This window comes from Chenopodium album, chromosome 22, assembly GCF_948465745.1.
Source record: "Chenopodium album chromosome 22, dcCheAlbu1.1, whole genome shotgun sequence".
NCBI classification, from domain to species: domain Eukaryota; kingdom Viridiplantae; phylum Streptophyta; class Magnoliopsida; order Caryophyllales; family Amaranthaceae; genus Chenopodium; species Chenopodium album.
Genome location: NC_137855.1, coordinates 36783803 through 36798780, shown reverse-complemented (window position 1 = coordinate 36798780; position 14978 = coordinate 36783803). Strand labels below are relative to the sequence as shown.

At 36.7% G+C, this 14978-nt stretch overlaps 2 protein-coding genes across 2 annotated transcripts; one reads left to right on the top strand and one right to left on the bottom strand.

Moving 5' to 3' along the window:
- Positions 1-1549: 1549 nt before the first annotated feature.
- On the bottom strand, positions 1550-3509 carry LOC145605109 (21.7 kDa class VI heat shock protein-like). The gene is made up of 2 exons (XM_081661128.1): positions 2868-3509; positions 1550-2513 (listed from the first exon to the last, which is right to left on the bottom strand). Exons 1-2 carry the CDS (start codon positions 3175-3177, stop codon positions 2245-2247), a joined length of 579 nt encoding a protein of 192 aa, XP_081517254.1. The 5' UTR covers positions 3178-3509; the 3' UTR covers positions 1550-2244.
- Positions 3510-7011: 3502 nt separating this feature from the next.
- LOC145605308 (formin-like protein 5) lies at positions 7012-14849 on the top strand. The gene is made up of 7 exons (XM_081661347.1): positions 7012-7917; positions 10463-11204; positions 11288-11945; positions 12028-12227; positions 13142-13377; positions 13475-14372; positions 14478-14849. Exons 1-6 carry the CDS (start codon positions 7768-7770, stop codon positions 14333-14335), a joined length of 2847 nt encoding a protein of 948 aa, XP_081517473.1. The 5' UTR covers positions 7012-7767; the 3' UTR covers positions 14336-14372; positions 14478-14849.
- Positions 14850-14978: the final 129 nt, after the last annotated feature.

Here is a 14978-nt window from a genome sequence, read left to right as displayed (position 1 = left end):
TAGTGTTGTAAGGTTTTTCGATCAGTGTTATAGGGGTTATTTCGTATTGTAAAAGTTACTAAGTTAGTATTACAAGGGTTACTCAATCAGTGTTATATGAGTTACTTTGTTTTATTACAACCGGACACACACAAAACAAGCTATTGTTTTTTTTAATGTTTGTTTTTTATTTTTTCCATGTCATGATCAATACTAGTATAAAATTTATGTACGCTTATTTTACCAAAACTTATCTCGCAATTATATGAACTCGGCAACTCTGCTAGGAAAAAGGTGCTCGCCTTTTTATGACTCGATAAACTATGTAACATTCTAAAGGGGAAACATATGACACTAGCTACAAATCATTGTATAAGTAAACAATTTCCTCCATAACATTGGTGAGATTAAGGCCTCCCTCCATACTATGAGTCTATGATGCTACGTGGTGGGCAAAAAGGAAGTTAAGTGGAGTGAGTGCCATTGCACTTACCCAAACTGCCAAACAATCTCCACTTGGCCATACCTTTTTTGCTATTAAAGATCCATACTTATTAAGGGTCTACCCGTCTAGTAAATAAAGCCTTATTACACTTAGATTGATACATGTAATAACTTTTAATGTAGGAAGAAATTGGTGATGTAGTAACTGATAATTAAGCTAGTTATTAAAGGTTATGTTCAGAAAATAAACCAATCCCTTAAGGTCAATTTGTACGAAACAATTGTCATCCAACATCCAACTTTACCAAACATATTGCACATAAAAATTTACACCTCAGACGTGGATTCGAAACTGATAGAGTATAATACATATTCCTGGGCCTCAACCATCAGTTTAAGCTTTTGGTTGAGTTGGTCCTCTAACAGAAACATGTCTAACATCATATTGCACATAGTAGCTTCTGGATAGAAGAACACTTAAATGTTAGTCTTGCTTTCTAATATTAATTTTGTCTTTTTCATCAAGATTATACTTGTACTCCAATTGTGTTACAAAATTGATTTATTATGAGATATTATTGATCTATCTTGTTAGAAATATGAGATATCGGAAAATATATGGCATCCCATATCTCTAACATATCTCTTTGAGCTAAATTCTTTAAGAGCTGCGATCCCATGGCTGCTATGTGTTTCTTGCCAATGAAACAACGTTCATTGTAATTCTCATGATTAAATATGTGAAAATGGATTAGAGATATCAAGAACAAAAATTCAGCAACGAACTTACAAAAGCAAGTTCAACACTTATTATATTGGAGATATCTGAAAGGCCTAGAAACAAAGAAATTTCATTTGTTTGAACAAGTCATGTATGTGTTTCTTTTTTCGGCCGCATACATTCCAGAATTTAGCATCTCTTGAGCTTATTGCTTACATCTCCTGGTTTAGATGTGTATTCATATTAATGGCATATATATGACTTGTTCCCTTCGACTTTCTTCCTTGTTCGAAAGAAGAATCAGAAGCAAACGATTGTTTGCTACTGATGTTATCAGACTGATGACAGCTACATGTCTGCTGAAATTCAGAACTCTGTATGCTTAACATATGTTTGTTTTCCTGATGTTTACAGAAACTTCTAACAGCAGTTCTGCTCTAGTATAAACCTCGAAACGAGGATCAAACTTTGGGTTTACACTGTTATTACATTGCAATGATCTAGGCCATCTAACCAAGTACTTGTGCTCTTTTGGGAGCTTCTGCAGAAATTGATTGTTACACTTTCAGAGTTTCAGCTGTTGGATACTGCAGGATAACTGGAATTTCTGAGAAACAGTACACTCGCAGACTCGCAGTAGTGCAATATTGCTCAAGAACAATTTGAATCTAGTTTTTAATCAGTTTGATATAATCTTAATGAATGGAATCGTCGTCAGAAAATTCTGTTCCCTGTAGTTAGTTACTTCTAACACCGATGTGTTGAGAAGCGAGTTGATTAAATCAGAACCAAATTTTCCCCTTTGTAATCTACACTCTTCCTGCAATACCCTGAAAAAACAAAAAACAAAGAAATAACCCAAAACATTCAGTTTCCAATTAGTCCTTTTTAATGTTTCATGAATTTCAGCTCTGCATCCTGTCATTCTGTGAGTTCCTACTGATGTTTCCTGTTCCCCGGCCCTGTTAACTGTGAGTATTGCATCGATACACATAATTTTAACTAAAAGGTTCTTGGCTCCATAAAAAAATGTCTTATTATGCTCAATTGCTCATGATGTGTTGTGTGTTTCATCAACTTACAGAAGTACTGAACAATTCTCAGTCTGAATCATCACCTCGACGAGTAGGACTGGTTGATGATTTCATAGGTATTTTTATCTCTAATATTATTTCATTTTTAACAGTTACCTCGGTCTTCTTCCAATCCGCGTTCTCTGGCAACTCAATCCTTCGAACAAACCCATGTTCCCACCAGTGACTACTTTTCCAGTCCCTCGCCTTAGGATCAGTTGATTGCTTCCATTGTCCACTAACTTCAAGTATCTTTCCCTTCTCCACACACACCTGTACAGAATCTTCTCCCACTCCTGCATAAGCATACCATTTGTGCTCATATAGTTAAAAAATAGGCGACTATACAATCGAGTTTTTTGTATTAGCAGATCTTATCTAACATGTTAACAGCTTAACAAAACATTAACTACTAATTGTTTGAATATCAAATTATATATGAGCTTATCTTACATGTCAGCAGTATGCTTTCTTTTAGACATTTGATGGGATAATGGCATAAATTTAACCAAGGAAAAAATGTTCAAATTATATATGAGCTTATCTAACATGTTAGCAGTATGTTTCTTTTAGACATTTAAAGGGTTTATAGCATGAATTCAATCAAGGAAAAAATGTTCAGAAATTCAGAAAAACAGAAAATAACTCACCAGGCAATTCTGCTTTCAGTACATACTCTTTATCATTCTGATTCCAATCAACCTGATTATTTCCTGAGGCTCTTAGAATGGACAGCAAGACATCAGCCTCAAACTCCCACAGAGGAAAAGCGTCAGAAGGATCGAAAAACTTGCCAAACAACATAGGACTAAAGAATGAACCATCACCAAATACTTTACGAATTGCTTGGTTTCCTTTCGATAAGAAGGCTTGGAAAACCTCTTCTGTAAGGGGTACGATCCATTTATGAGGTGTTCGATCTTCAAGGTTAACATCGATCTGTCTGCAGCCAGCCATCATCACAGGAAGTTGTGTAAGAACCTGAGTTTGAGTATTGAATTTAGGTACTAACTTTGTTTTGGAGTGTAGTTTTAGTTTTATTCTTCTTATAGTCTTGAAGGAAAATCTTTTAGTAAAGTAAAAACAGAACAAATTCCTTTAGAATCTTTTCAGGAATTTAAAGATAACAGAATATTTCTTTCTCCATCAATTTCCTCTCATTAGCATGTCACAACTTGTATTACTGGCTCTTTGATGAAACTAGGAAATAGTCGAAATTCCCTTTGTTTTCGCCGTGCTTTTAAAGGTTTGATTAACGTGCGCACATTTCCATATTTGAACACTCAAAGGGTGCATAACAATTCACATGTTGCTGTCTCCACCTCTTGTAATTGTTCTGTTTCAAAGGAAGAAAAAAAAAAGCTAGAATTTGGACCTCTTTTGTTCTTTCTGCTTAGATTCTCTAGTCTCACCTGTCAAAATTGTTAATGTTATAGTCATAAAATTAAGACAGACTGCTTAAGTCCATCTATTTATAAATGTTTCTTAAGGAGATAAGCACGCGTTAACCATCACTTGCCTGTAGAAAGCAGTTTGTTGTTGAAAGCAAGTAGAGAATTTTAATGGATCCAATGAAGGTACTATATTCTTGGATCTTGGCAGATATTGTAAATTTCATGGTTAATCTAGTAATCTAAGTGTTTTTTAGCCAGTAGATGTGTTGGTTGTTGTACTTACTATTTTGAAATGCATGAGATTTCTTTGAAAAAGATTCATCAAGGAAAAATAAGTTTCAATAATATTTATCGAGTAAAATTCAGTTGAAAAGAATACCATCATGTATCATGAATGTAAGCTTGTGACAGCAAACATACAATGTGAGAACAGAATATTTTTCATAGACTTTTTTTTGGTGTAAGTGATGAGGCATCTTCTCGCATCTTCAGTTACTTTTCTCGATTGAAAATCATGTAATAAAGAAATAGAAGCATGATATGGTATTATCTCTTGATTTATAGCATCTTAAGAGTGCTTTTAAAAAAGGAGGGTTTGGATCAATCTAATAGATGCTTTGTCTTGATGGCCTAAAAAGAACATTATTATTGCAGTCACTTTCTAAAGTGGTTAGTGCACCACCAAAATATTAGTGAGATCATGGCTAAATAGGTAGTATCCATCATACAATACTTTTTAGCATATAGTATGACTTATTTTAGTGGAAATTCTTTTGGACGATTTGTTTATTGTGCTCCTCTTCTATGTAGCTGTACTTTTGCACTAGGATTGATTGCAAGATGCATGTCCCTGTTGGATTCCTCGGCACGCACCTATGTTTTTTTTTTATTAAATAGTGCCTCGCCTTGTACTGACTAATTTAGATTCGAGTTGGGTCAGGTCGCAAGGAAAAACTCGATCTCTTGCTACATGTTTTAGTGGGGGTAATCACCTACATGTATACTTAACCAAGTCATTAAATGGTTTTTTTTTTTTTTTTTTCATGAAATAAGATGATAGTAAATCTTGTGGTATATTCTAGATGAACTGGTTTGTGTGCAAAATTGCAATTGCATGAAAGACACTTAGTAATTTGTAAAGACATTAACAAAGGTCAGATTCTCTTGCTTTTATTACAAATATTGTTCTCTCTATATCATTATAAAAAACTTTTGCGTGCCCCCGGTTTACAATAATTTTATTGTATATCGAACATTTTTGCAAAAAGTGACCCTTTTTATTTACAAAAGTTACCCTTTTTCTTTATAAAAGTGACCCTTTTTATTACAAAAGTAATCCATATTTTCACAAAAGTGACCCTTTTTTTTTTACAACAGTGACCCTTTTTTTAACATAAGTGACCCTTTTTTATACAAAAGTGACCCCTTTTTTTCACAAACGTGACCCTTTTTATCACAAAAGTAACTAAGCTACATATGCAAATTACAAAACAAAGTATCAAAATCTCACTAGTTTTTTTGTTTTTTTTTTCAAAAGTAAACCATACAAGTATTATTTTACTTTGATTCCAAAATTTCTGCTACTGCTTCCAATTACCATACAAGCATCGTCACCATCATTACCTTCGGAAGCAAGGAACGTAGAGCTTGATGTCGCGATCGAAGGAATGAACGACCAAACACTCAACAACCGTCAAATTACTGTTGACGAGGCTCAAGCTCGCGACAGTGGTGGCGGCTCCCGTAGTGGGTGAAAAATAAGTGAGGAAAGAGAGAGGCTCAAGCTTGCGGCGGTGGTGGCGGCGACGGTGGCTTCCGTAGTGAGTGAAATAAGTGAGGAGAGAGAGAGAAACTGATAAAAGAAAGTGATGAAGAGGGTCACGTGCTATTGATTTACAATAGCACTATTGTACATCCGATTTTTTTAAACATTTGTGTTGATTATAAAGGTTACAAATATTAAAGATACACTATATAAATGTTTCAAATTAATTACTATACATTTTAAAATTATTTCATCTTAGGGTATATGGCACACCAAATTTAATTAATTTATTTTGGCTATTTACTATCTAGACCGGGTTCAGACCATGTCAAAGATAATAGAGGATCAGCCCATTGGGCTGGGCCAAAAATGCTTGCCCATAACTCGCAAAATTGGATCGGCTAAAGTATGGAGTATTATTAAACACAAAGTGTTTTTTTAAGAAAATTTAGTGAAGTTTTCCATATAATTTGATAAATTAATTGAATAGCAGCGCAAAGTATACGATAGAGGTGATCAATGGGCGGGCCGGGCCATGCCAAAGGCAAAAAATTTGGCCATTTCTCGGGTCAGGCCAAGCTTTGGGCCGAAAAACTTATGCCCAAACCCGCCCAAACTAGTCGGGCCATGCGGGCTTTTCGGGCCAATTTCAGGTCGGGCCAAAAAAATCAACTAAAAATGCACAAAATCCATTTCCCAAACCCGTCCAAATTTTTTTTAAATCGGGCCGGAGCGGAAAAAACTGCCCAAAACCCGCCCAAAATCGGGTCGGGCTCATTATGATCGGCTCTAGTATACAAGACCCATAATGTGCGAGTGTAGTACCTTGTGTCCAATACGAGTATGGCGACAAATTCAAATACCCATGCTTCATAGGCTACATTGCTTTACTAGGTTACGAATTGCAACAGGTCGGTCTATTTGGGTTAACCTTGAGTTGAAACGGTTTCGTGTTATAAACGATTCAGGTTAAAATGGTCACATGTTGTAAATAGTTCGTGTATAACAATTTACGGGTTGAAATAATAGGTTTATTATCGGATACCGGTCGCATACGATTCAACTATTTTCAGGTAAATTTGAATTCGCGTTGAATAAAGTATGGTCGAGTCAGATCCCATTGACGGGCTCTAAATCATTTAGTTGCTCTTTACAAAAAAAAAAAAAAATACGATTTGGGTTAAAATTTGACATTTTTACTCGAGAGTAGAATTGTAAAGGTGTCAATTCGGGTATTTGGATTATGTTTGGATAAGTCAAGTCTAACATACTAAGGGCCTGTTCACATTTACTGAACTGAGCTGAACTGAACTGAACTGATTGGAGCTGAACTGAACTGAACTGATTGGAACTGAACTGAACTGAATTGAGCTGAAATGAATAATTTATGTGAGAGGGAAATTAAGAGCTGAACTGAACTGAACTGAACTGATTGGAACTGAACTGAACTGAACTGAAATTAAGTAAATGTGAACAGACCCTAAATAATTGTGCCCATATTAGTCGAAATTGGAATCTTGTGTTTTTCAAATCGGATTGAAATAGGTCAATCGGGTTAGTTTTTGATACCTCTACGGCTCTACTCAAGAGTCCAAGTCATCTATGTCAAACTAATTTCTTGGTCTCGACCCGGTTCCAAGCCCGAAAATCAAAATGAATGAAGTGGGACTTTGGTGGTATTTGGGCGGCCATTTCCGCGTTGTTTTTGTTCCCTTTATTCTCAGTTTCTTAAGGAATGAACATAGATACTCTTTTGAATTAAAAAAACCCCCAAAATATCCTAAAATTCAGGGAAACACAATTGAAAATTGTTACAACTTTCCTGATTAACCTTTTTACAATTACACGGTGAATTAATTTCGCCTTCTGAAGTTACGTTACAATTTCTTTTCAATTGTTAGATCCAGTCAATTTTCAAATTCTGAGTCCCAAACACAACTTGAAATTTCTTGATGACGCATATTCAATTTACAAAACAAACGCTTTTCTCTTGCTAATTACAACGCTTGCAGGTTGAAATTCAATCGATTTTCTCAATTGGGTTCTTCTTTGATTTGGATATTTTGATCATTCTGCAACTGGGTTGAAATTTTCTCAATTGGGTATTGCTGGAAGTTCTAATTTCTGGAATTAGGGTTTGAGGGTCAGCTTGAAATCAGTCAAATTGGTTCTAATTTGATAGTTTATGGGAATTTGTGTTAAGAATTGAATAGGGTATCTTGGATTTTTGGAGCTACTGCAAAAAGGGGGAAATTTGTTGCATTTTTTAAAGTTATTGAACTCTTAGGGTTCTTGTTGTTATTGATTCTTGTGCCAGGTAATTTGAGGTTCTGGGTTTTATTGATGAGATGAAAAGTATTGTTTGTGTTTGGAATAGTGAAGCTACCGAAAATGCAAATAAAAGATGTGGGGTGTTGTATGGTGCTTGTTCTTGTGTTTTGGTCTCTTTTGGGAATGACCCTGGAAGATAGGACAGTGATCCGGGAAATACTTTCTGGTTTCGAGCTCGATTCGGCTTCTGAAGAGTTTGATCAAAATTTGGTATGAAATCTGATTGTCTTTTTTCTTTGTTGAGCTTATTTGTTTGATGTATCAAAGTTTATATATATGAACTGCATTAGTTTGTGAAGCTGTTCAGTATCTGATTTTTGTGTGATTCATGTATACTGTTGTAATTTTATGGCTGCTTTATGTCATGTTGGTTTGCCAGAAGAAAGTAGGTTAGAGTTCACTTGATGGTACTTGGACTGTTTATCCCGATGATATGTACTGTTATATAGCTAACTGTTGGACATAGCATATTAGACTACATTTAAAGATGGCTAATTTCATTTGCTAGCTTCAGTTGTTACCACGCCTTACTCTGTCGAATTAAGTGGCAATTAAATGCCTTGAGATCTTGTACCTTCGACCATGAGGTTAGGAAATCAATTAGATGCAAAGCCTTAGAACTGGGTGAGATTATTAGTTTTAGGCCTTCGATTGCCCTCCTCACCGAAGACTGATGCCGCCTTTTTTTTTTTTTTGGGGGGGGGGGGGGGGGGGGAAGATTTTTTACCAACAATAGTGTAACAATCTTCCTTCTGGGGTGGAGGTGGGGGGTACATAAACATTGAAAGAGTTGACTGATCACAATCCTTTCCTGATTTATAAATTTATATTTTGTTGTTTGGGGTATGTGCTCACTGCATTACGGCAACTATAAGTAATTGCTAATTGCCAAGAAGGTTGACGCCTGTTAATAGCTTTTGCACTTCAGAAATCTCAATAATCGGAAAGCTGTCGTCTATTGATGTTTAAATTGTAGTGATATTAACTACAGAAGTACAGAGTCCTCCGTAAGGTGGAAAACAGAGTCAAAGTTGCCAAAGCTAAATTGTTTGAGAAGTCAAAAAGAGCTTGTTCTTGTAACTGTGGGGCGTGGAACTGGAACTTAGAATAGTGTTGATTTTGAAGCATATCATGACAGACATTGATGGAGTTACTCCTACCATCATTGTCTCTTTAAGTTTGCCCCATACCGTAATGGTCTTGAGGGACCACATCTTTACTCTCCCATAAATTACTTTTGGTCTTCACCAATTTTTTCTCATCAACTCCACCTTACCAAAAATTAAGTAACTATACTCAGATAAGGCAATTTTAGAGGGAGCAAGAATAACTATGCATCATGGAATAGGAGGGATCAAATAGCTCTGGTTATATCATCCTTTAGTGTTTAAATGTGATGATCAGCAGCAGGAGAAGTTTGTACTGTGTGCTGAGTCTACTGACAATATCAGGTGAGGGCTCAAGCTTCACCTGGATCTAATAGATAAATGAAGCAATATTTCCCTATAAAGGTCTATCTTTAGTGGAAATGTTGCTTAGTTGAATAGTTGTTGGCTTTGTTGATTAGCGCTTGCATTGTTAGGTTTTATTTGTAGTTTTTGCTCATGCAGTTTTGGATGATATGCTTTTCATCAAATTTCATTAAGTGTAAATAAATCTGCCTTTCTTTCATTGTCACTAGAGAAGTATGCTGGCTCTGTCATGTTTGCCTAGTGCATAAATTTGCTGATATGAGTTGCTAACATGCTTGTGGATGCTTTGAGTTGTTAACTGCTTGTACTTGCTGAATACTTTTCCTTTTCTTGGCTTTGATCATGTGATCCTCCTATATGTCTTTACACATGTTTGGAGTCTCTCATTATATAAAAGACGTGAAAATGATCACCTCATAAGCCAAAGAAGTGCTCCAATAGGTTTTGGGATGGAACTTCCATCGGTCGTGTAAGTGTTCCAGCTCATCTCTGTCATGGGCATCCTTTTCCATTTTACTCCTTTCCACGAGAAATAATAATTAACAGGTCAATAGTATGTTGTGTCCTTTTTCTTTTGGTGCTGAAGGCATATTGCCAAGAAGGCAAGAAGTAGTATCTGATATGTGATGAATGATGAGTATGGTGATTGGTGAGCATCTGGCATCTGAACATATTGTAAAGCGGCAGTCTTTGCTTCTCTTTTAAAACTTATCTCATTAGTTTCACTTTAGGAGTAAAAAAAACCAATAGTATTTTTAGATCTGGTTTCCTGGATAAGTTAACATATTAAAATGTTGACTTTGTCGAAGAAATCTGAACATGAGCTCAGACATACAAATAAATCTGTCTACCTTCTTTTTTTGTAGGCCGCTATAAGTCTATTAGTCACATGATGAAAATCTTCTGAAACTAATAGCCTTGCCCATTGCCTGTGCTTTCCTTGGTAAATTGTTCTGTTCTAGGCATTCTGAATTTGCTTAAGTTACTTTTCTGGTGTTCTTAGCTTGATAACTAAGATTCTATGTCATATTCTTGGGGGTTTAACACTTTAACTAGTGGTCCTATGACATTCTATGTACTTTTTTTATGGGATTAAGGCTTTATTGATTAATTGATCTTACCTCTATATAGCCTTTTTTTTACATCTTTTTCTATCTTCCATGGGAGTGAGGAAAATGCTTGCTTCATCTGTCAGATGCTTATGCTTCCTATGATTTTAAGATATGAGCCTTTACATACTGCAATTCCTAACTGTATATTGACCTGATAATGTGCTGTGGCAGGTGGAGGTATTAGCTATTAGTTGCAGGCATGAGTTGATACATGTGAATCAAATTTACAAAGATCTTGGTTTTACTGAGCCAGATGCTTCAGGATCAAGGACTGGAAAAATTCTCAACAGTCAAGCATTGACAGAGAATAATGTCCGGAAAGCTCTCAGCATTATAGAGCCACAGAAAAAGAATAATATCTTCAAATGCTTCAGGGATAATTTTCAGATCTCCCCAATCTCCGATGAAGATGCCAGTCCAGCTGGTTGGTTTCATAAAGATCTGAATTCCGTATACCTAAAGTTGAAGCCCACTGCCGACTCAAGAAGGCTTTTAGCTGAAGTTCCTTCTCCTTCTCCTTCTTCTTTTTCTCCATCTCCATCTCCATCTCCATCTCCTTCTCCTACTCCTTCTCCTGCCTTTGCCCCTTCACCTCGATCTTCTGGCTTTAAACCCTCTGGTCCAAAGCGCAGAGCTCCACCTCCACCAGACATGTTTTCCTTTCCAATATCTGCTCCCAAATCTTCACCAGATGGTGGACATTCTGAGTCAGACTCGGCAGCAGACACTGGCAGCAAAGACCACAGCCGCACTACAATTGTTGTTGCTGTTGTTGTTACTGCATGTGTAACCTTTTTCGCTGCTTTAATCATATTTTTATGCTGTCGTAAAGCTTTTGGCGGAGGTACCAAAATGGAACATAAGGATGACAGACCCCTTTTAAGCTTAAGCTCGAGTGACATCTCTGCTAGTGGTATAAATCATCTGAAATATCTTTTTTGGAGTTGAAACTTCCATATCTTAATGGTATACTGATGTTTGGTGTTAATCTTTCAGGTTCTTCACCAAAATTTTGGACTTATGAAAATTCTGTTCAGAAAGGAAATTCTGTTTACCTAAGTACAATTGGTGGTGTCTCTTCAGATGTTAAGTTATCAATGGAATCTGCTAACAATTTGACGGCAAATACAACTTCCTTTAACACTTCAAACGTGTCTAGCAATAATAATGTATCATCAGGGCTGAAGCCACCTCCTGGAAGAACTGGTGTGCCTACCTCTGGAAAGCCTCCTTTGAGGCCACCACCTGGGAGAGCAGATCCCTTGCCACCTGAACGTCCTGCTTCCTTGAGGCGAGCTCCAAGCACAGGAGGACCACCTCCTCCTCCTCCAAAGCCCCAAGTAGCAGCTCCTCCTCCTCCAAAGCCCCAAGTAGCAGCTCCTCCTCCTCCTCCCCCTCCTAAAAAAACAGCCCCACCTCCTCCTCCTGGGCCTCCGCCGCCACCGCCAGCCCGTGGAGGGAAGCCTGGGCCCCAAGCGCCACCGCCGCCAAAGGGTGGTAGTACACCATCTCGACCCCCACCAATTGCAGTCAAAGCTAGCAGTTCTGCTAATGGGAATGATAAAGCAAAGCTAAAACCGTTCTTTTGGGACAAGGTTCAAGCCAACCCTGAACATTCAATGGTTTGGGACCAACTTAAATCAGGGTCTTTTCAGTGAGTTTCCTACTTCAATAGATTTGTCATTTTCCTGGTCATTGATACTGCAGTGCTTATTATTCTTTGTCCAACTTTACAGGTTCAATGAAGAGATGATAGAATCTTTATTTGGTTTTGCTGCTTCGGAGAACAAAAATAATAAAAAGAAAGAGTCTTCCTCTCGCGATCCACCATCACAATTTATTCAACTTATTGATCAGAAGAAGGCACAAAATCTTTCTATCCTCTTGCGGGCACTAAATGTAACTACTGAAGAAGTTCGTGATGCTCTGCTAGAAGGTGATCTTACTTTTGCATCAAGCAATTCACTAAAGGAGGGGGGGATTGGGGGAAATGTTTATAAAAAAAAAAAATTAAAAAATTAAAAATTAAAAAAAAAAAAAAAAAAAAAAAAAAAAAAAAAAAAAAAATCAAGCTTGCCATTGCCATGCACACTTTTCTTAGCATGATTAGGCCTTGTCTTGTTAGCCTTCTTCATTTTAAATTAAGTTCTTATAAAGGTCTTAAAGTACAGAGAAAATAAATTCTGGTTAATAAGGGCTACCCATATTCAATTTAAAATGTCTATGATAAGTTTAGATAAGTGAAAAATCGAGTACAACCTTAGTATTACTTGATTATGAACTTGTTCTCTTCACCTTAATTCAGTAACCTATTAACTATTCTTATCAAAATCAAACCTTAGAACAAACCAAACTAGAATGTCTTATTTTTGTTTACTTGAAAACAAATACCTAAAATTGTGTATTGATATAAAGAATGAAAATTAGGTCTTTGGAATATACTCATTGATAACTTTTTCAATTGATGTATATGCATAATTCTTATACCAGGGTTGTTTTCAACGAATGTAGCAAATTCCCTGTTCTTCGGTTAATAAAAAGCAAATGCAGCCTTAAAGGCTATGTGTATAAATGGCTAAGAGTAGAAACTGAACGACACTTAATTCAGTCGTTAATTTCTATTATACCCTTTGAGGAAATACCGTGTATATTTATAATTTTTGTATATAGCTCTTAGGAGTTTGAACTTGTCCATAGCAAAATTTGTTACTAGCTTTTATACAAACACAAGAGCAGCAGTATTTGCTAACATACTTTAAAATTCTTGCTACCAACCTTTCAAAAAGAAGAGCAACAGTATATGTATTACTTGCTGAAATTTGGTTATTTTGTCTGTCCATCTTTTCTTAGGGAATGAGCTTCCTTCGGAACTCCTTGAAACTTTGTTAAAAATGGCTCCAACCCAAGAAGAAGAACTGAAACTGAGACTTTTCGATGGTCAAATATCTCAACTTGGACCAGCTGAGCGGTTTCTGAAGGCTTTGGTGGACATCCCTTTTGCATTCAAGCGAATGGATACTTTACTTTTTATGGTTACTCTACAAGAGGAAGCTACATCAGTGAAGGAATCCTTCATAACTTTAGAGGCCAGTATCTCTCTGAGTATCCTGATAAGCTCTAATTTGATTTTATTTGCTCATTTTACACTTTAATTCTAACTTCATATCTTGCATTTCTGAGCAGGCTGCTTGCAAGGAACTCAGAAATAGTCGCCTTTTTCTGAAGCTTCTAGAAGCTGTTCTTAAGACTGGTAACCGTATGAATGATGGAACGTATCGTGGTGGTGCTCACGCATTTAAGCTGGATACATTGTTAAAATTGGCCGATGTCAAAGGAACAGATGGCAAAACCACACTTCTCCATTTTGTTGTTCAGGAAATAATCCGCTCAGAAGGTGTGAGGGCTGCCCGTGCTTCCCGAGAGAGCAAAAGTATGTCCAGCGTTAAGTCTGAAGATCTTTTGGAAGATGTTCCTGATGATTCTGAGGAGCACTATCGCAGTATTGGTCTTCAGGTTGTTTCAGGAGTAGGAGACCAGCTAGATAATGTCAAGAAAGCAGCATGTTTGGATTCAGATATTTTGACAGGAACCCTTACAAAGCTTGGAAATGCTTTGCGTAAAGCAAAGAACTTTCTCAACAAAGAAATGTCAGAAGTGGATGAGCATAATGGTTTCCACCGAGCCCTTAAAAGCTTTGTAGAGCTTGCTGAGGAGGATATTATTCATCTGTTGGAGGAAGAAAAAAGGATTATGGCTCTTGTAAAGAATACTGTTGATTACTTTCATGGAAGTTCTGGAAAGGAAGAGGGATTGCGTTTGTTTGTTATAGTCCGAGATTTCTTAATAATGCTAGACAAAGCATGCCGAGAGGTGAAGGAGAGGCCGAGGTGGCCTACCAAAAATCAGAAGAAACGAGAGCCTCCTTCGAGGCAAACATCTTCTGAAACCCCTCGAACACCATTTTCTCCCGATTTTCGTCAAAAACTTTTCCCAGCTATCGTAGAGAGGCGAATGGACGACGGTACAAGTTCAGATGATGATTGAGGACACACTGACACAGTATCTGTTGTTGTAATTGTAGGTATGTAAATTTGCAGGATGTTCAAACACATGTAGATCTTTTTTAATTCATTCTAACAAATTTCTACTTCAAACTCATTCTTTAGTCTTATATTGCTTTGTTCAGATTTCAGCTGGGGGATCAGGAGATTGAAGGACTTTTAATTGGAATCCCAAGTCCAAGATGATCAACACTTATCATCCACACTCCTGAAGTGAGTTTTTCAGGAGGTCCAAATTTAAAGGCATATGGAATGTTGACCGTGCCCCGACTCTGCATCATCAGTTCATCACAGGTCCCCCTTGTAGAAATATACTTTCAGCTCGCATTCTTCTAGTGACTCATGCTTAGTTACGGCTTTATCACCCTGTAATTTATTTTCAATTTAATTTATTTAGTTAATTTTTTGTATGATTCTCTAGACAGATCACAATTATTGCCGACTGTTTGAAACTAAACAGCAGTTTCACATTATGAACTGATTAGAAAATTTTATCATGCAAATGCCTCATATAGTCATATTGTACGCTTTGATCCATTTACAGAAGCATTCAGTTAAATTCCTCAAGTAGTCTAACAGATTAAAATTGTTGCTTTATTGTTCGTAATCAAAGACAGTATTGAATA

What these genes read in the sequence shown, in the direction of transcription:
- LOC145605109 (XM_081661128.1), bottom strand. Translation starts at nt 3,177, where the DNA reads ATGATGGCTGGCTGCAGACAGATCGATGTTAACCTTGAAGATCGAACA. An exon ending in ACTGAAAGCAGAATTGCCTG is followed by an intron (nt 2,514 to 2,867) that starts GTGAGTTATTTT and finishes ATGCTTATGCAG; the next exon opens with GAGTGGGAGAAGATTCTGTA.
- LOC145605308 (XM_081661347.1), top strand. Translation starts at nt 7,768, where the DNA reads ATGCAAATAAAAGATGTGGGGTGTTGTATGGTGCTTGTTCTTGTGTTT. An exon ending in CTTAAATCAGGGTCTTTTCA is followed by an intron (nt 11,946 to 12,027) that starts GTGAGTTTCCTA and finishes CCAACTTTACAG; the next exon opens with GTTCAATGAAGAGATGATAG. An exon ending in TCGTGATGCTCTGCTAGAAG is followed by an intron (nt 12,228 to 13,141) that starts GTGATCTTACTT and finishes ATCTTTTCTTAG; the next exon opens with GGAATGAGCTTCCTTCGGAA.